The following is a 13,469-nucleotide window of genomic DNA, read 5'->3' as shown; positions in this document are numbered from 1 at the left end:
TTTTGGTAAAGAAGTTCTTCCTAAGATCCAACCTAAGTCCATGTAAAATAGGTCTAGCAAAAGCTCCAGTGAGTTTCAATCCTAACAATTGAAAATTCTAGTCCTACTCATAACAGGAATTCTGTTGTAAATCATAAGGGGAAACGAAAGTTGTCTGAAAACTAAATAGGCTCCAACTCTCTCTCAGTATGAGCACATGTTACTCAGTGCAGTCCCAAAACCAACTTCCTTAACCTCAGTGAGTGTCAGCCTTGAGCCTACCTATAACTCAAACCTTAAATAGTAGAACCTCCCATTCACTAGCTTCATATTCTTCACATGCCACTAGCACTCAAAAAGCTCATTGTAGCTGAAACCTGGTATTCACTCTTGTCTCTTTTAAGTCCAAACCATAACCTGAGATGTAATCGTACACCTAGGAATTCAAATACTGCTGTAAGATTTGAAAGGCAAGTTTTTTGCTTGACATGTAACTAAAAAAAGATTTCTGTAAAACTGTCTGCTCAATCTATTCCCTAAAATCAAGACCATATCCATTTTGCTTCTCCAATGAAAACTAATCTTGCCCCACAATAAATGTCCTAAAATCAGAACTGATAATTTGGCTGACAATACACGAACAGCTTCTGCTGCTTAATTAGTTCTGAAAATGCTGCTGACAGTAATTACAGCCTTTTTTGTGTCAATAACTAAGTCAGCATCCCTCAAAAAAGACTAAGGGCCTTATTTGACTTTTAGTTATGTCACTTCTGCATCACTGTAATTTCACTGATAACTGTAGAATTACCCTTGATTTAAACTAATAGAAGTGAAAGAAGAATCAGATGCATAGACAGCAATAACAAACGTGGGCAATTCTTGGGGGACTGGTTTTGGATCCACTTTTCTTGGATTGTGAGCATTATTTCAAAATTACACATTTAAAAATGCTAGCATGTGGAGGTGTAATATATCGGTACAAGAAAACTACACATTTTGTCTTGTTATTGCTAAACTGATAGCTTTTCAAGAGACGGGGCTTATTTGCATTACCATGGCTCCTTAGGATTACAAATTAGTGGAAGCTACAGTGTTCTCTGTCACTGTCCCCAATATGACAATTTTTCATCAAAATCTGACTACTGGTTAACTTTCATCAGCCAAATCTTCCTTTCTGACTTGTCCCTAACACAAGGCCATCATGTTCTCCGAGGCATATTCTACGTTGAGACTGCAGATTTCAGCACTGAAATGAAGTGACTCTTGAGTCCAAGAACAATCAGTTTGTCTTTTGACTTCTCTCACTGTCAGTACTTGACTCTGTGACAGGTGATCCTGTTCTTACTTTTTTGTGTGTCTTCATCTCTCCCTTTCTATTAGAAAGATTATTAGGGAGAGTTATTAAACCTTTTCTTATTTTGGATGTGCTAAATTAAAGTAGCCAGAAGAAATTTGAAATTGTTCCTCTTTTTTTTTTTTTTTTTTTTTTTTTTTTTTTTTTTGTCAGTAATGAGGCTCTCAAGGTTCGTATTGAATTTTTTACCTTTCAGGACAGGGCAAATTAAATTAGATGTTGCCTGGTTATTAAGATAGTCAGTGAGATATCCTGTGGAGAGGATCTGAAAGCTTGCGGTATAGCAGAGCTACGATGGAGCCAAGGGTAGGAATTAAAGAAGGCAGCTGAGTCATGAGGTGCACAGCAAGACGTCTTCCTAATTCCCTCCTGGTGACACACTGAATGAATATAAACCTGAAAAGCATATTTCTCAGACTTTGCATTTTGGGAACAAGGTCTGAAAAGTACAATTAAAACCCATAATGCTACCTGTATTTAGGTCTTTAATGCAAATGAATTCATCGACCTGGCATGTAAACTGTCTCAACCACTTGATGCCCAAGGTGATAAGCTCAGAAATGTAACACTTAAGTGATCACAGACATACAGAGATATACAAATATGGTTTAAAACTTTAAGATGTTTAGAAGCCAAAGGATATTATGGCATATTTCATGGAACTAGATACTCCAAACCAAATACTAGACCATGTAATGACTTAAAGCCCTGCACCTTTACATCTGCAACATACTTGGAAAAATAAATAGCAAATATAGACAATGATTGCCCAGTTCATTCTATTTTAAAATAATACCATACTGAATCCTGATAGGAAAACACCAGGAAAAATATGGTCTATCTCAGCATTCTGAAATTCGTTGCATTTTTCAAAATTTTTATTGGAGTTAGTTGTTACTAAAGAAGCATAGGCTATCTGATTTCACTGTATTGTGCAATGAAATTAACACACAGACTATCAGCATGCAGTGTAAGGATGAAATGGATGAAATCTCCTCAGTGTAAAAACAATTACGTTACTGAGGCTACAAGAGTGAAGTCAGCATACCTATATGATTACAGGGATGAACATCTTCTGTATAAGAGACCAGAAATTAAAAAATAAAAATAAAAAAAAATTAGGAACAACCAGGCTTTTGATAGAAAACAAAATCCAAACCCTAGTCACAATCTGGAAATATGCAAATTCAATAATAATAATAATAATAATCACTCAATACTCTGATTTCTATGTTATTTGTCTCTATTTTTCTGTTATTCCTATCTCTATGATATAGAGTCCATCCATCTGCTAATGGATAGCAGTTAACATCCAGACCAGATGTTAGGAATTTCCTAACTGCATAATTAGTGAAACACTGAAGGCAACAAACTGAAATGCTATTCAATCTCCTTTACTGGAGCTGTTCAGTAAGAGGCAGCATTCTGTCTTAATGCTTGGAGATGTACTAAATGATCTGTTGAAGACCTTCCCAGCCCTGCATTTCTGTGATTCTGACATGGAATAGTGATCCATTCTAAACTTGTACTAATCACTTAATGTGGAGGAAAGTTCAAGTCAGTTGCCTAATGACAGCTTCAGCTGATAAACGCTCAGAAGGACTTTAACCTTCCAACATTGTCTCACATTTATTACATGGTGCATTTGCTCATACTAGAAGAGGCTGAACACACTATTATTGCCAAGAGAACAGATATAACTAGGAGGTTTTTGAGGTAGTTACACCCTGACAATTTGTGACTTAATGACAAACCACAAAATTGTACTCTTATCACAGCCACATTGGAACTGCTGATTTCCTGGGAAAACCCAAGTCTTTAGCTAGTAGCTTTAAAAACTGTTTCCAGATAGGGGCACTTCCCCCTGTTCTTGTCCACCTTCATCATGTCTGATTTCCTATAATCTAACTCATAGTTTTCCATGTAAGTAGAGTCCTCAGCTCCATGTAGCCAGTCCACACAAACCTCTGGACAGTAGAGTTGGTCACATAGCACCTGCCCATTTTCCACATGAAGTAATACTATGAATGCTGCACACAGGCGTTTATGGTTGGACCCTTCGTTAATGCTTTTTAGACAAATATTGTAGAATTTGACAATGCTAAGTGTCTATTAATGACATTTTAAAAGATAAGAATGCCAGTGTTTGAGAAATAAAATCACAGTATAGACAATCTAATAGGTCCCTGTATTCTTAGTTAGATATTGCTGTCTTAATTTGATTAAGCCCATTGTGGAGGGATGTGGAAGAGGTGACTGCATGCTAGTGATGGTTGCAAGTTGCTAAAGGAGGGCATCAAATGAGTAATTTATCTCTGCAGATTATTTCCATAGATTATACTGGCTTTCAAGGAGTCCAGAATTTGATTTGGGGAATAAGACACCCTACTGCATAGGGCGATGGATAAAAGGAGAAGAAACAATTGGGCATCGGGTTATAAATGGATACTAAATTTATGGGACGTGAAATTTATTTTTTAATGATTCATCTTTAACATGACTTTGGGTCTTTGAAACATCTATATTCTTAGTGTCTCTTCACAGGCCTTGTTCTGTGGAAGTTATCAGCGATAGCGGAAACACTGGGATGCTCAGATTAAAAGCGTTATAAAAATGAGGAGTATTGTATTAACATGACCTTCTTTCAGTCACAATTCCAACACAATCAATGCAACTATTGCAGCAATAACAGTGCTTGCATTTGGGGTGTCCTGCTAGTGAAATCACCCGACACCCAACACATTTGGGGGACGCAACTCCCAGGGACATGCCAAGAGGACGGGTTTTAAAAAAGCGCGGATGGGCACTGTAATACACCATAAATGTTTGTTCATTGTCTTTTGTATTATAAAAAACAAGGAGTTCTGTTTGAGGAGCAGGAGTTGCAAAAGCTCCCTGCTGAAGTAAGGAGCTGTATAATGCTTGGCTAGACACTATGAAAATTCTTTTGCTTAATGTAACAAAAAAGAGAACCCCCTCCCCTTCTCTCCTTCTGCATCTCAGTTGCCTCTTTTGTTCAGAGACACTGCTGCAAAGCTCATGTAACCATCTCCTGATCAGTTGCTAAACTAGTGTATCAACATCCTGCCTTCCTGTCTCACGCTGGGCCAACATGACCAAATAAAAAAAAGAAGTTGAACCACAACGCCGAGGAAGACTACGGCCTTCATCTTCACGACCACCAGAGGGACAGAGATGACCCCCTAGCAACAATGCGCGCAGTCGCAGAATATACCAGGATGTGCTGCGTAATCCCGGAATTACCGAGATATAAAAAGGGACCCTGGCGGGGGTGAGGTGCGCGCCATTGGCAGAGCCGAGACTCCCTGGACGCCCAGCGCTGTTTTGCTTGCTGTTGGCTTACTCAGTAAATTCCTTTCTCTGGTTAATACAATGCTCTCTGAAAAATTAATTAAGGGGGCAATTTATAACAGGCACCAAGCCTGGTTTCGGCAGGGCTGACCCAGCCTGCTGGAACTGAAGGGGCAGGACGTGGCTGCCAACTCCACTTATTGTGGTAAAGGGCCTGGAACACAAGTCCTGTGAGGAGCAGCTGAGGGACCTGGCGGTGTTTGGTCTGGAGGAAGCTCGGGGAGCCCTCATTGCTCTCTGCAACTGCCTGAAAAGGCGTGGAGAGCTGGGGGTCGGCCTCTTCTCACAGGTAACTACTGATAGGACCAGAGGGAATGGCCTCAAGTTGCACCAGGGGAGGTTTAGGCTGGAAATGAGGAGACATTTCTGCTCAGAAAGAGCAGTCAGGCACTGGGACGGGTTGCCCAGGGAGGTGGTGGAGTCACCGTCCCTGGGGGTGTCTAAAGAAAGGCTGGACGTGGTGCTTGGGGACACGGCTTAGAGGGTGATGGCGGTGAGAGGGGCACGGTTGGAACAGACGACCTCGGAGCCCATTCCTCCACCCTCCCCCCACGGCCCCTTGCCCGCCAGCCGGCCAGAGGCCTCCACCGGCCGGGCCCCGCCTGCCGCCGGGCTCGCAAGTCGCGATGGGGCGGCGGGCAGGGCGGCCGGGTCACGTGACAGCGCCAAGATGGCGGCGCCGTGGCTGCGGTGCGGCGGCGGCCGCTGAGGGCGGAGGCGCGGCGCAGCTCCCCGGCGGCCCTGGCCCCGCCGCCATGCAGCCCCCGGGCCGCGAGCAGGACGCCCGCACCAAGAGCATGTTCGTGTCGCGGGCCCTCGAGAAGATCCTGGCCGAGAAGGAGGCCAAGCGGCCCCCGCACGGGCAGCTGCGGAGAGCCTGCCAGGTGGCGCTGGGTGAGTCCGCCCCCGCCGGGCCGGGAGCCGCCGCCGCTGCCCGGCCCGGCCCTTCCCGGCCCCGCTCGAGCTGTCCCGGCGCGTCCCGGCGGGGAACAGCCCCGCAGCCCAGGCGCCACCTGCTGTTCGGGGTCTGTGAAGCGGGAGGGGCGCGGGGCTGCCCCGCCGGGACTCAGCTGGGGGGAATCAACCCCGAGCGTTTCGGCTGGGACACGGGGTGCTGGAGGGGCCCTTCTGCTGTCCCGGGCCTGGCATTCCCCGGTACCTTCCGTCTGACTCATGGACGGGCTGAAAACTTGGGGCGGCCGCATACGGTGTGGTGTCTTGCACAACTGAGGCACTTTCTGCAAACTTCGTAGGCTGGTCTTCAAACCTGCACCTGCAAATCCATCCTTTCGTAGTACAGGACTAGGTGTTAAAGTTGTGAAAGCAGATGGCATGACATGTAGGCAAAAAACTAGGTAAAGCAGTACAGCTCTCACAGGTAGACTTCTTTGTGGCCTTTTTATTTTATAGCAAAGATATCTCTTACAGTTTCACTTGGTTTGCACTAATATTCTTCCTTTAATTTGAGTGTATTTACTGTATGTAGAACATTGAAACAGGAGAGACTGGCTGAGTGAGTAAGAATGCTGAGCAGAGGCAAGTCTTGTCAAATGTATTATGAAAGCAAACTTGAAAAAAAGTGTTTTTTATCTTTGTTTTCATCTTCCTGCCCACAGTCCTCACCTTGAAGAAATCTGAAGGCACTAACTACCTAGTGGTAACTACATAGAAGTGTATTTATTATTATTTAAAGTTGACATTGTGAGCAACAGAGATTATTTTTACTACTTCCCTTTCCTGACTTCCCACCAACATCCACCCAACCCATTTACAGGACTGGAAACCTGCTTGTCTGCTACATAAATACTTTTCGAGAAAGGGAACTTTCTTGAAAAATTAGTAGGAAGCCTTTTGTTTACTACCACATCAAAGACCATGATACGAGGGGAGGAGTATTATGCAATAGCCATTTACTGGCATTTGTCTTTTGGATTAGGGCTGTTTTACCTCCCAGTTTTTTAAGGTATAATGTTTGATTTCAGTTAATGCTTGTGATGATAGATAATCATGTTGTTAATCATGCTGAAAAAAAAGTCTATGGTACTACTTGACTGGACTGAAGCAGAGGTCGGCATGAATAGGTAACCTTCTGTTGCCCAACTCTCCTACACTAGTAGGGCCTTGATTACTGTACTAAAGGCTCTCTGTTATATTTGGTAAATGTTACATCATTTCAAGGTGACAACGTGAATGCAGTTCCTTACATTCATGTGTGCTTTTTATTTCTAAACTTTATTCTGTGTAGAATAAGCTCTTTTCTAATAATTTTTTTTTAAAGTTTTATTTTATGTAAGCTTATTAAGCTTATACTTTGTTAAATAAAAGTCAGTTTAATTTCAAAAGTGCTAGCTTAATTATCAAGCCCTGTGCTGTAGTAAATATGCTAGGGAATGTGGGAAGAAACATTACTCGCAGTCCAAAGAATTCAGGCCAGACTTCTTAATCTACACAAATAGTTTTGCAAGAAAGAAGCTACAGTGTTTTCAATAATAGTAAAGTTCAGTTATCCCTTAATAATTAAATCTAAGTACAATTAATTCAAGAGAAATGTAAAGTTAACTTTATGGACCTGGTAACTGTCAGACATTGTCTTTAAATTTTCCATGTCATATTTCAAATGATGCCCCTCTACCTATGACTAAGTTCCATTTGCTATGCTGTCTTCTTTATACAATGATCTCTTGAATGGAGCTTTGAGCTATCATATCTTTTATAAAGCAGTCAGCACAGTATGGGTCACAAGTAAATTATTGCTCTAAATAGTTCCTGAACACACCAATTCCTCTCTATCTAACCTACCTAACCTGCTGCTATTTCTACAGCTTGTGCTGTGGTGGTACTGGAGTAGCGTTTCTGTTAATTGCACATGCTTTAAATTTTTGTTTGGTGAGACAGGAATATATTTCTAACTACGGGAATCATGCTTCTGTTTTCTCTTTTATTAGTTTATAATGTGTTTCACTGTTGAGAACTTAAGTTACCACTGAAAACTGCTGTCATTCTTATCTGGGAAATACATGTGATACTTAATTCTAAACTGTTGTTGTCCTGTTCTTCCATTCCCAATGGGTGTTTTACTGGAGCAGTAGTGTGCAGTTTTGGACTGCAAAATATCTTCACAACTTTGTAGAAATTAGAAGTGTTGTAGGCTCAAATAGGGTATGAACATGGGAAGGGTGAAAGGAGCACTTACTCACTTCTGAACTGTACAGGGCTTGTTAGCTTGCACTGTTGGCCCAAAGCAGTGATACATGTGTCCTTGGAAATGGGTTTGGTAACAAAACCATTTCTCAGTTATTAAAAAAAAAAAATTGCTCTGTCCATCCCCCTCTTGAAATATACAGGGTAAATATTGAGTAAGCAGAGTTGAATGGATTCCTTCATTCAGCCTCTTGCTTCATCAGTAGGTGTAATAGTTGTATCCAGTGCTCATAGTGCCAGTAAACCCCAGGAGAGGCGAGGAGAAATAAAGTTTTTAAACAGAGAAGCTGTTCTGCTCTGGTTTAGAAAACTGCGATTTTTAAGAAAACTGGTTTTAAACAGACAGCCAGTGTATTGTATATAAATAGTTGCCTAATAAGCACTTCTGTGGAGCTCTGGGCATGCACGGTTCTTAGCAAGTCTACTGAAACAGTCTGTATCCTCATGAATTTCCAGTGGAGTACAGGCAGCGCATATCACAGCAGTTCGTATGGGTGAAATGCTAATTGTGTGCCTGGGTCTCTCAAATAAAGACTCTCAGAACTATTAATCTTACCCTATGAGGACTGTTTTTAATAACATACTATGCAGCCAGCCTGGTTCTGTGACATTTGATTGCCTAGGCACTTCCACGTACATACCTTTGAGCCATGTAAGCAACAGAGTTTGTTTAGTTTGTTAATTAATTTTAATAATAATCTCTTCAGCCATGCCTTTGCTTAGGAATCTGTATGTGTATTTGTCTCTTGATAGAAATGACAAATGGCTGAAGTGAGTTTGTTTCTAGGTTTAGTAAAGCCTCTTGGCTGGCATACTTGGGGAGTGCTGGTGCAAAGCGAGATCTTGCTTCACTGTGGCAGCCTCCTGTAAAGGGCTCTCCACAGAGGGATAGAATCAATAAATGTAGGATGTCTTTTTGCATGTTTGCTTTTTGCTTTAAATTTAAGGCAGCCTGGAATTAGGCAATGCAGTGGACTGTACAAAAAAAAAAAAAGCTGTTACTGCTGTTCCATGTGTTTGCATTGGCATTGCTCTCCGGTGTTCTGACAAGCTCTGGCACGACATTGCTCGTGTCCTTGTGCTAACAAACTGCTGCTCTCTGCACAGAAACTGGTTTGCTTCCACTGCGATGAACCTGACCATTCATTAGCGCGGGGTGCATCCAACTTCAAGCCAGCAATTGTCCTTCCTTTTAATACGTAGTTTTCATTATACACAAACTTAAACAGTTTAATACAGAACAGGGGTTACTTTTGGCATGTGCTTCATGCCAAATGCTTTCGTTATGGCAAGAAGCTCTGGAAGAAATGGCTGCTCCGGTTGTGCTGGCCGGTGGGAGCGCCCAAAGGCTTGCACTGAGTGTGGTGCATGGAGCTGAAGTCCCGTGTTGGGACTGCTCTGCTTGTAGGAGGAAGGGGCACAGCCACAGACCAGAAGCGTGGCAGTAGCAGAGGGCTGCTGCAGGCTGGCTCTGCCTGGCCTGGGCTTGGTGAGTGCTTCACGGTAACAGACTTCAGTTAGGCAACCGTTTGTTTCACTCGCTCTTGGTGGTCAGACCACCAAATGAGCTCTTCAAATGTGGAGATTTCCAAATGATTTTGATGCAATCAGTAGCAAGGGCATGGCTGTAACTTGTTTTTGTCTTTTCACTTATTCTTTTCTGCCAGCATTATTTATTAAAATGCTATTGTGATGCAGACACTTTTATGCTGCTTTGGAAAACCCTTTATATAACAAAATAGTGGGGAACTTCATCAGAACTTGCTTAGATTTTTGTTGTTGTTGTTGTTTGTTTTATTTTGTTTAATTTATGGAAGGTTTTGGAAAGTAAAATCATCATTGCTTTAATATGGGGCACTATTCTTATACTTTTTTCTAGTACAAGATCTAATATACCTATCTCAGTGAAGGTATTATTGCAGTATTAAACCTAAGATGGGCCTGGATCATGTTTCCTTAAGGCTAAAACTTTCATTAAACTTGCGTTTAAAACATTTTTTGCTATGCTGATCTGCTAGTTAACAATATGAGGGGGAGGGTGATTTGTTTGGGGAAAAAAAAGTCTTTCAGTTGGGTATAAAGAATTTTCTGGGGGTGCTGGTGGGGGGAATACTCATCGCTTGGTTACTCTATAAACATAGAATTTTCTCAGCTATCGATGCTAATAATGAAACCTGTTTGCTTGTGCAGTATTAAATTTTACAAAACAACCTTTTATTTTCTTGGGTGGGCTCATTGCTCCATGTTTTTAGCATAGTTTGATTTTTATTTTTTTTATATATATAAACAACTTAATCTCTAGTTGAGGAATTTTTATTTTGGAGAAAATGCAGTCATCTCAACCCTACCCCAGGCTGCCCTTCCAACAAGCTCGCCTTGTGCCTCCTCCAGGCACAGTGAATGATCAGTTTCTGATAACTTTGCAGTTTAAACAAGTTTTGTAGATGTGGTTACTTGCGTGGACGTGAGGTTGGATGGGAGGGACAGGATTCCACATGGTATTACAAACGTGTGTAGCTGTGCACCCTTATGGCATGTGGTCTCTTTGCTGTGTGTCAGCGTTCAGTTTGTATCTGGTGTAGTGCAGTCTGCATTGTGCATCATGGTGATGTATTAGAAATCCAAACAAACAAACAAAAACATGCTAGGATCTTAAGGATTTGCTGGTGTTTGTAATAGAAATGAAGGATGCATTTTTCCTGTATTTACTCTTATGAAAAGCTCCCCAAAACTTTAAGTTCAAAAAGAAGGAGGAGGGAAAAAAAATAAAAAATAAAAAATAAAAGCTGCTGGCAAGATGACAGCATCCATTTAATATTATCTCTGAGTAAGAGTTTGTTTATTCAGCTGATGTCGTATTGTAAGGTTTGTCAGAAGCGAACTAACCAGCATTGTAGTTAACAGGAAGCTCTGATGCATTGAATTCATGGTTCCTGCAGCAGCTTAAAGACTTCCTCAAACCTGAGCTCTCTGTAATGTAGGCTTACCTAAAATAAAAATTACGCTTGGGTTGTTAGTTTTTTTTTCTAAATATACCTTTCTACTGAGAACACTTAGGAAAAAAAAAAAAAAAAAAGCTTTTTCCTGTAGAAGTTGAGAGCTATGCCTTGCCATAAATTTTGTAATTGTCTATGGTCTCTGGCTTGGGATGCTGAAGAAGTTACAGGAAAGGAGCAGCTAATAATGGAGTGTAATGGTTTGAAACAGCTTTGCTTTATTATGCTTTCCGTATTTGTGGTGATGTTATAGAATATAGAATATCCTGAGTTGGAAGGGACCCTTAAGGATCATCAAGTCCAACTCTTGACACCGCACAGGTCTACCCAAAAGTTCAGACCATGTGACTAAGTGCACAGTCCAATCTCTTCTTAAATTCAGACAGGCTCGGTGCAGTGACCACTTCCCTGGGGAGCCTGTTCCAGTGTGCAACCACTCTCTCTGTGAAGAACCCCCTCCTGATGTCAAGCCTAAATTTCCCCTGCCTCAGCTTAACCCCGTTCCCGCGGGTCCTGTCGCTGGTGTTAATGGAGAAAAGGTCTGCTGCCTCTCAACACCCCCTTACGAGGAAGTTGTAGACTGAACATCTTAAGTGTTAACAATATTAGGTGTTATCAATAACATCTTAGGTGTTAACTTCTGAATTTTTCTTTCTTTCAGATGAAATAAAAACAGAGCTGGAAAAGCAAAGGTAAATTATTAATTGCTATAATTTGCAAGAAAGCAGCAGGTTGAATAATATGGTAGTGGAAATGTAAGAGTACGTACAAGTTACTGCAATGAACTTGTGAATATGAGCTACTTACCTTTCTGCCATAAGCATGATTTGGCCCATGTTTCCCAATTACACAACGTCTGTGGCTCTGGGTGCTCAAGCTGTAACTGCCTTTTGAATTTCACTATGAAATAATTGCAAAACTTCTAACAGGTGCTAATTTTTCACTTCCTTTTACTGTTCTTAATACAGCCTGATAGAATACCTACTGTTCCTTATGGTTTTCTAGGTTTGGTGGTATATGACCCTAAATACATACATCAAGAACACCTTTTTCAATATTACTTATATTTAAATAATTTTTAAATTTAGATTTATGTAATTAAATTCCTTAAACTTTTTAAACAATATTTTAGAACGACGCATCTAAAAATCATAGCACAATACTAGGAACTGAGCCCCCAAAACGTTTCTTTTTTTTCCTGTTTTTCCTACAGGCTCTGTTTAAGTTACTCAGAATAATTTGGGAAATTTTATCATTAAGTTATTCTCCAGTATTACAGGTAGTGGAACAGTACTGGAGTGTAGTGGGGGAAGAGGTAAGCTGAAGAATAAATAAAAGGTCAGATGTAATATACGAAAATATTAAGTTATTTTAATGTGATTTTAAAGAAAAATGAACTTTCTAAAGAAAGCATGCATAAGAGAATAAGTTAGGCTTTTATGCTTCTGTATACTATTCAGCTTTAATCAGAAGAGAGGATGGATAGCTTCCTGTGATATACGTATTCAGAAAAACTAACAGCTCTTCTCCTCTGACCTAGAGAAGGCACTGTTGCTCCACCAAAAGCAAACTTCATTGAAGCAGATAAGTACTTCCTTCCGTTTGAGCTGGCCTGCCAGTCCAAGTCACCGCGCATTGTCAGTACTTCCCTGGACTGTTTACAAGTAAGCTTCAATTCGGACAGACTGAAATGGAGTAACATGCAGTTACCTTGCATGCTGTTGGCTTTCTTCGAGTGCAGAAGAAATATCCTGAGAACATGCAGCTATGCATATATCTGCTATGGGTGTTTTGATGCATAAATCATGCAAAATAGGTTGTCATCAGACTTGGCTCAAAGTGCATCTTGTGAAAGCAGGAAATGCACATTTGTTGTTCTGTAGGGAAACAAACATTCATTGAAGCTCCTGGGTTATTCTGTAAAGATACTTAATCTGCATTGGTTTGAAAGGTCTATTTACCATGGTGTCCCTTGTAATGCTGATGTGATGGGAGGTCAGACTTTGGGATTGTTCTACTTCTTTCCTCCGTAGATACATAAAGAAAAAACAATTTTGACTTGACCCTAGCTAACTTCTTGGGCAGAACTTTTCTATTGTGAGTAGGTACAAAGACTGACAATAAAAGGTTTTGTCTGGTAGTGGTAGACAGAAATGTTATGAATGGCAGAATGTATTGCTTATTAAATCCTGTTTTGTCCACAAGTACTTAGGACCCAGACTACTGAAGGTAATAATTTTTATGTTAAAGTTGGTTAAGTGAGGTTTGCTGCTTACCCCCCCGTCGCCATTCCTATGCTGTATTTTACTAAACAGTATGTGATTGTCCGAATCATAGAACTAACTTGTGTTCTTTTTACGTAGAAACTTATTGCATATGGACATATTACTGGCAATGCCCCTGATAGCGGAGCTCCTGGAAAACGACTGATTGACCGAATAGTTGATACAATTTGCAATTGCTTTCAGGGTCCTCAAACAGATGAAGGAGTACAACTGCAGATAATTAAGGTATTTTATTTGGCACATTTTGGCATGATTGTAATTTGCTATTTTTGTCTCTGATTT

At 41.0% G+C, this 13,469-nt stretch overlaps 1 protein-coding gene across 2 annotated transcripts in view; it reads left to right on the top strand.

Annotated features, from left to right (window-relative positions):
• The first annotated feature begins 4,905 nt into the window (after positions 1–4,905).
• ARFGEF2 (ARF guanine nucleotide exchange factor 2) overlaps positions 4,906–13,469 on the top strand; it is a 34,996-nt gene continuing 26,432 nt past the window's right edge. Inside the window, exons 1-4 of one of the 2 annotated variants that reach the window (XM_072026616.1) lie at positions 4,906–4,994; positions 11,564–11,594; positions 12,443–12,566; positions 13,266–13,412. Coding sequence is in view for 1 of the 2 variants with exons in the window: in XM_027473199.3 (XP_027329000.3) it covers positions 5,332–5,599; positions 11,564–11,594; positions 12,443–12,566; positions 13,266–13,412 (570 nt within the window). In the remaining variant the exon portion in view is untranslated. Of the gene's footprint in view, positions 4,995–5,316; positions 5,600–11,563; positions 11,595–12,442; positions 12,567–13,265; positions 13,413–13,469 lie in introns of those variants that run through there. The other variant, XM_027473199.3, reaches the window with a different exon arrangement.

The sequence above is a fragment of the Anas platyrhynchos genome, chromosome 21 (assembly GCF_047663525.1).
Source record: "Anas platyrhynchos isolate ZD024472 breed Pekin duck chromosome 21, IASCAAS_PekinDuck_T2T, whole genome shotgun sequence".
In the NCBI taxonomy this organism is placed as follows: Eukaryota; Metazoa; Chordata; class Aves; order Anseriformes; family Anatidae; genus Anas; species Anas platyrhynchos.
This window is presented reverse-complemented; position numbering and strand designations above follow the sequence as displayed.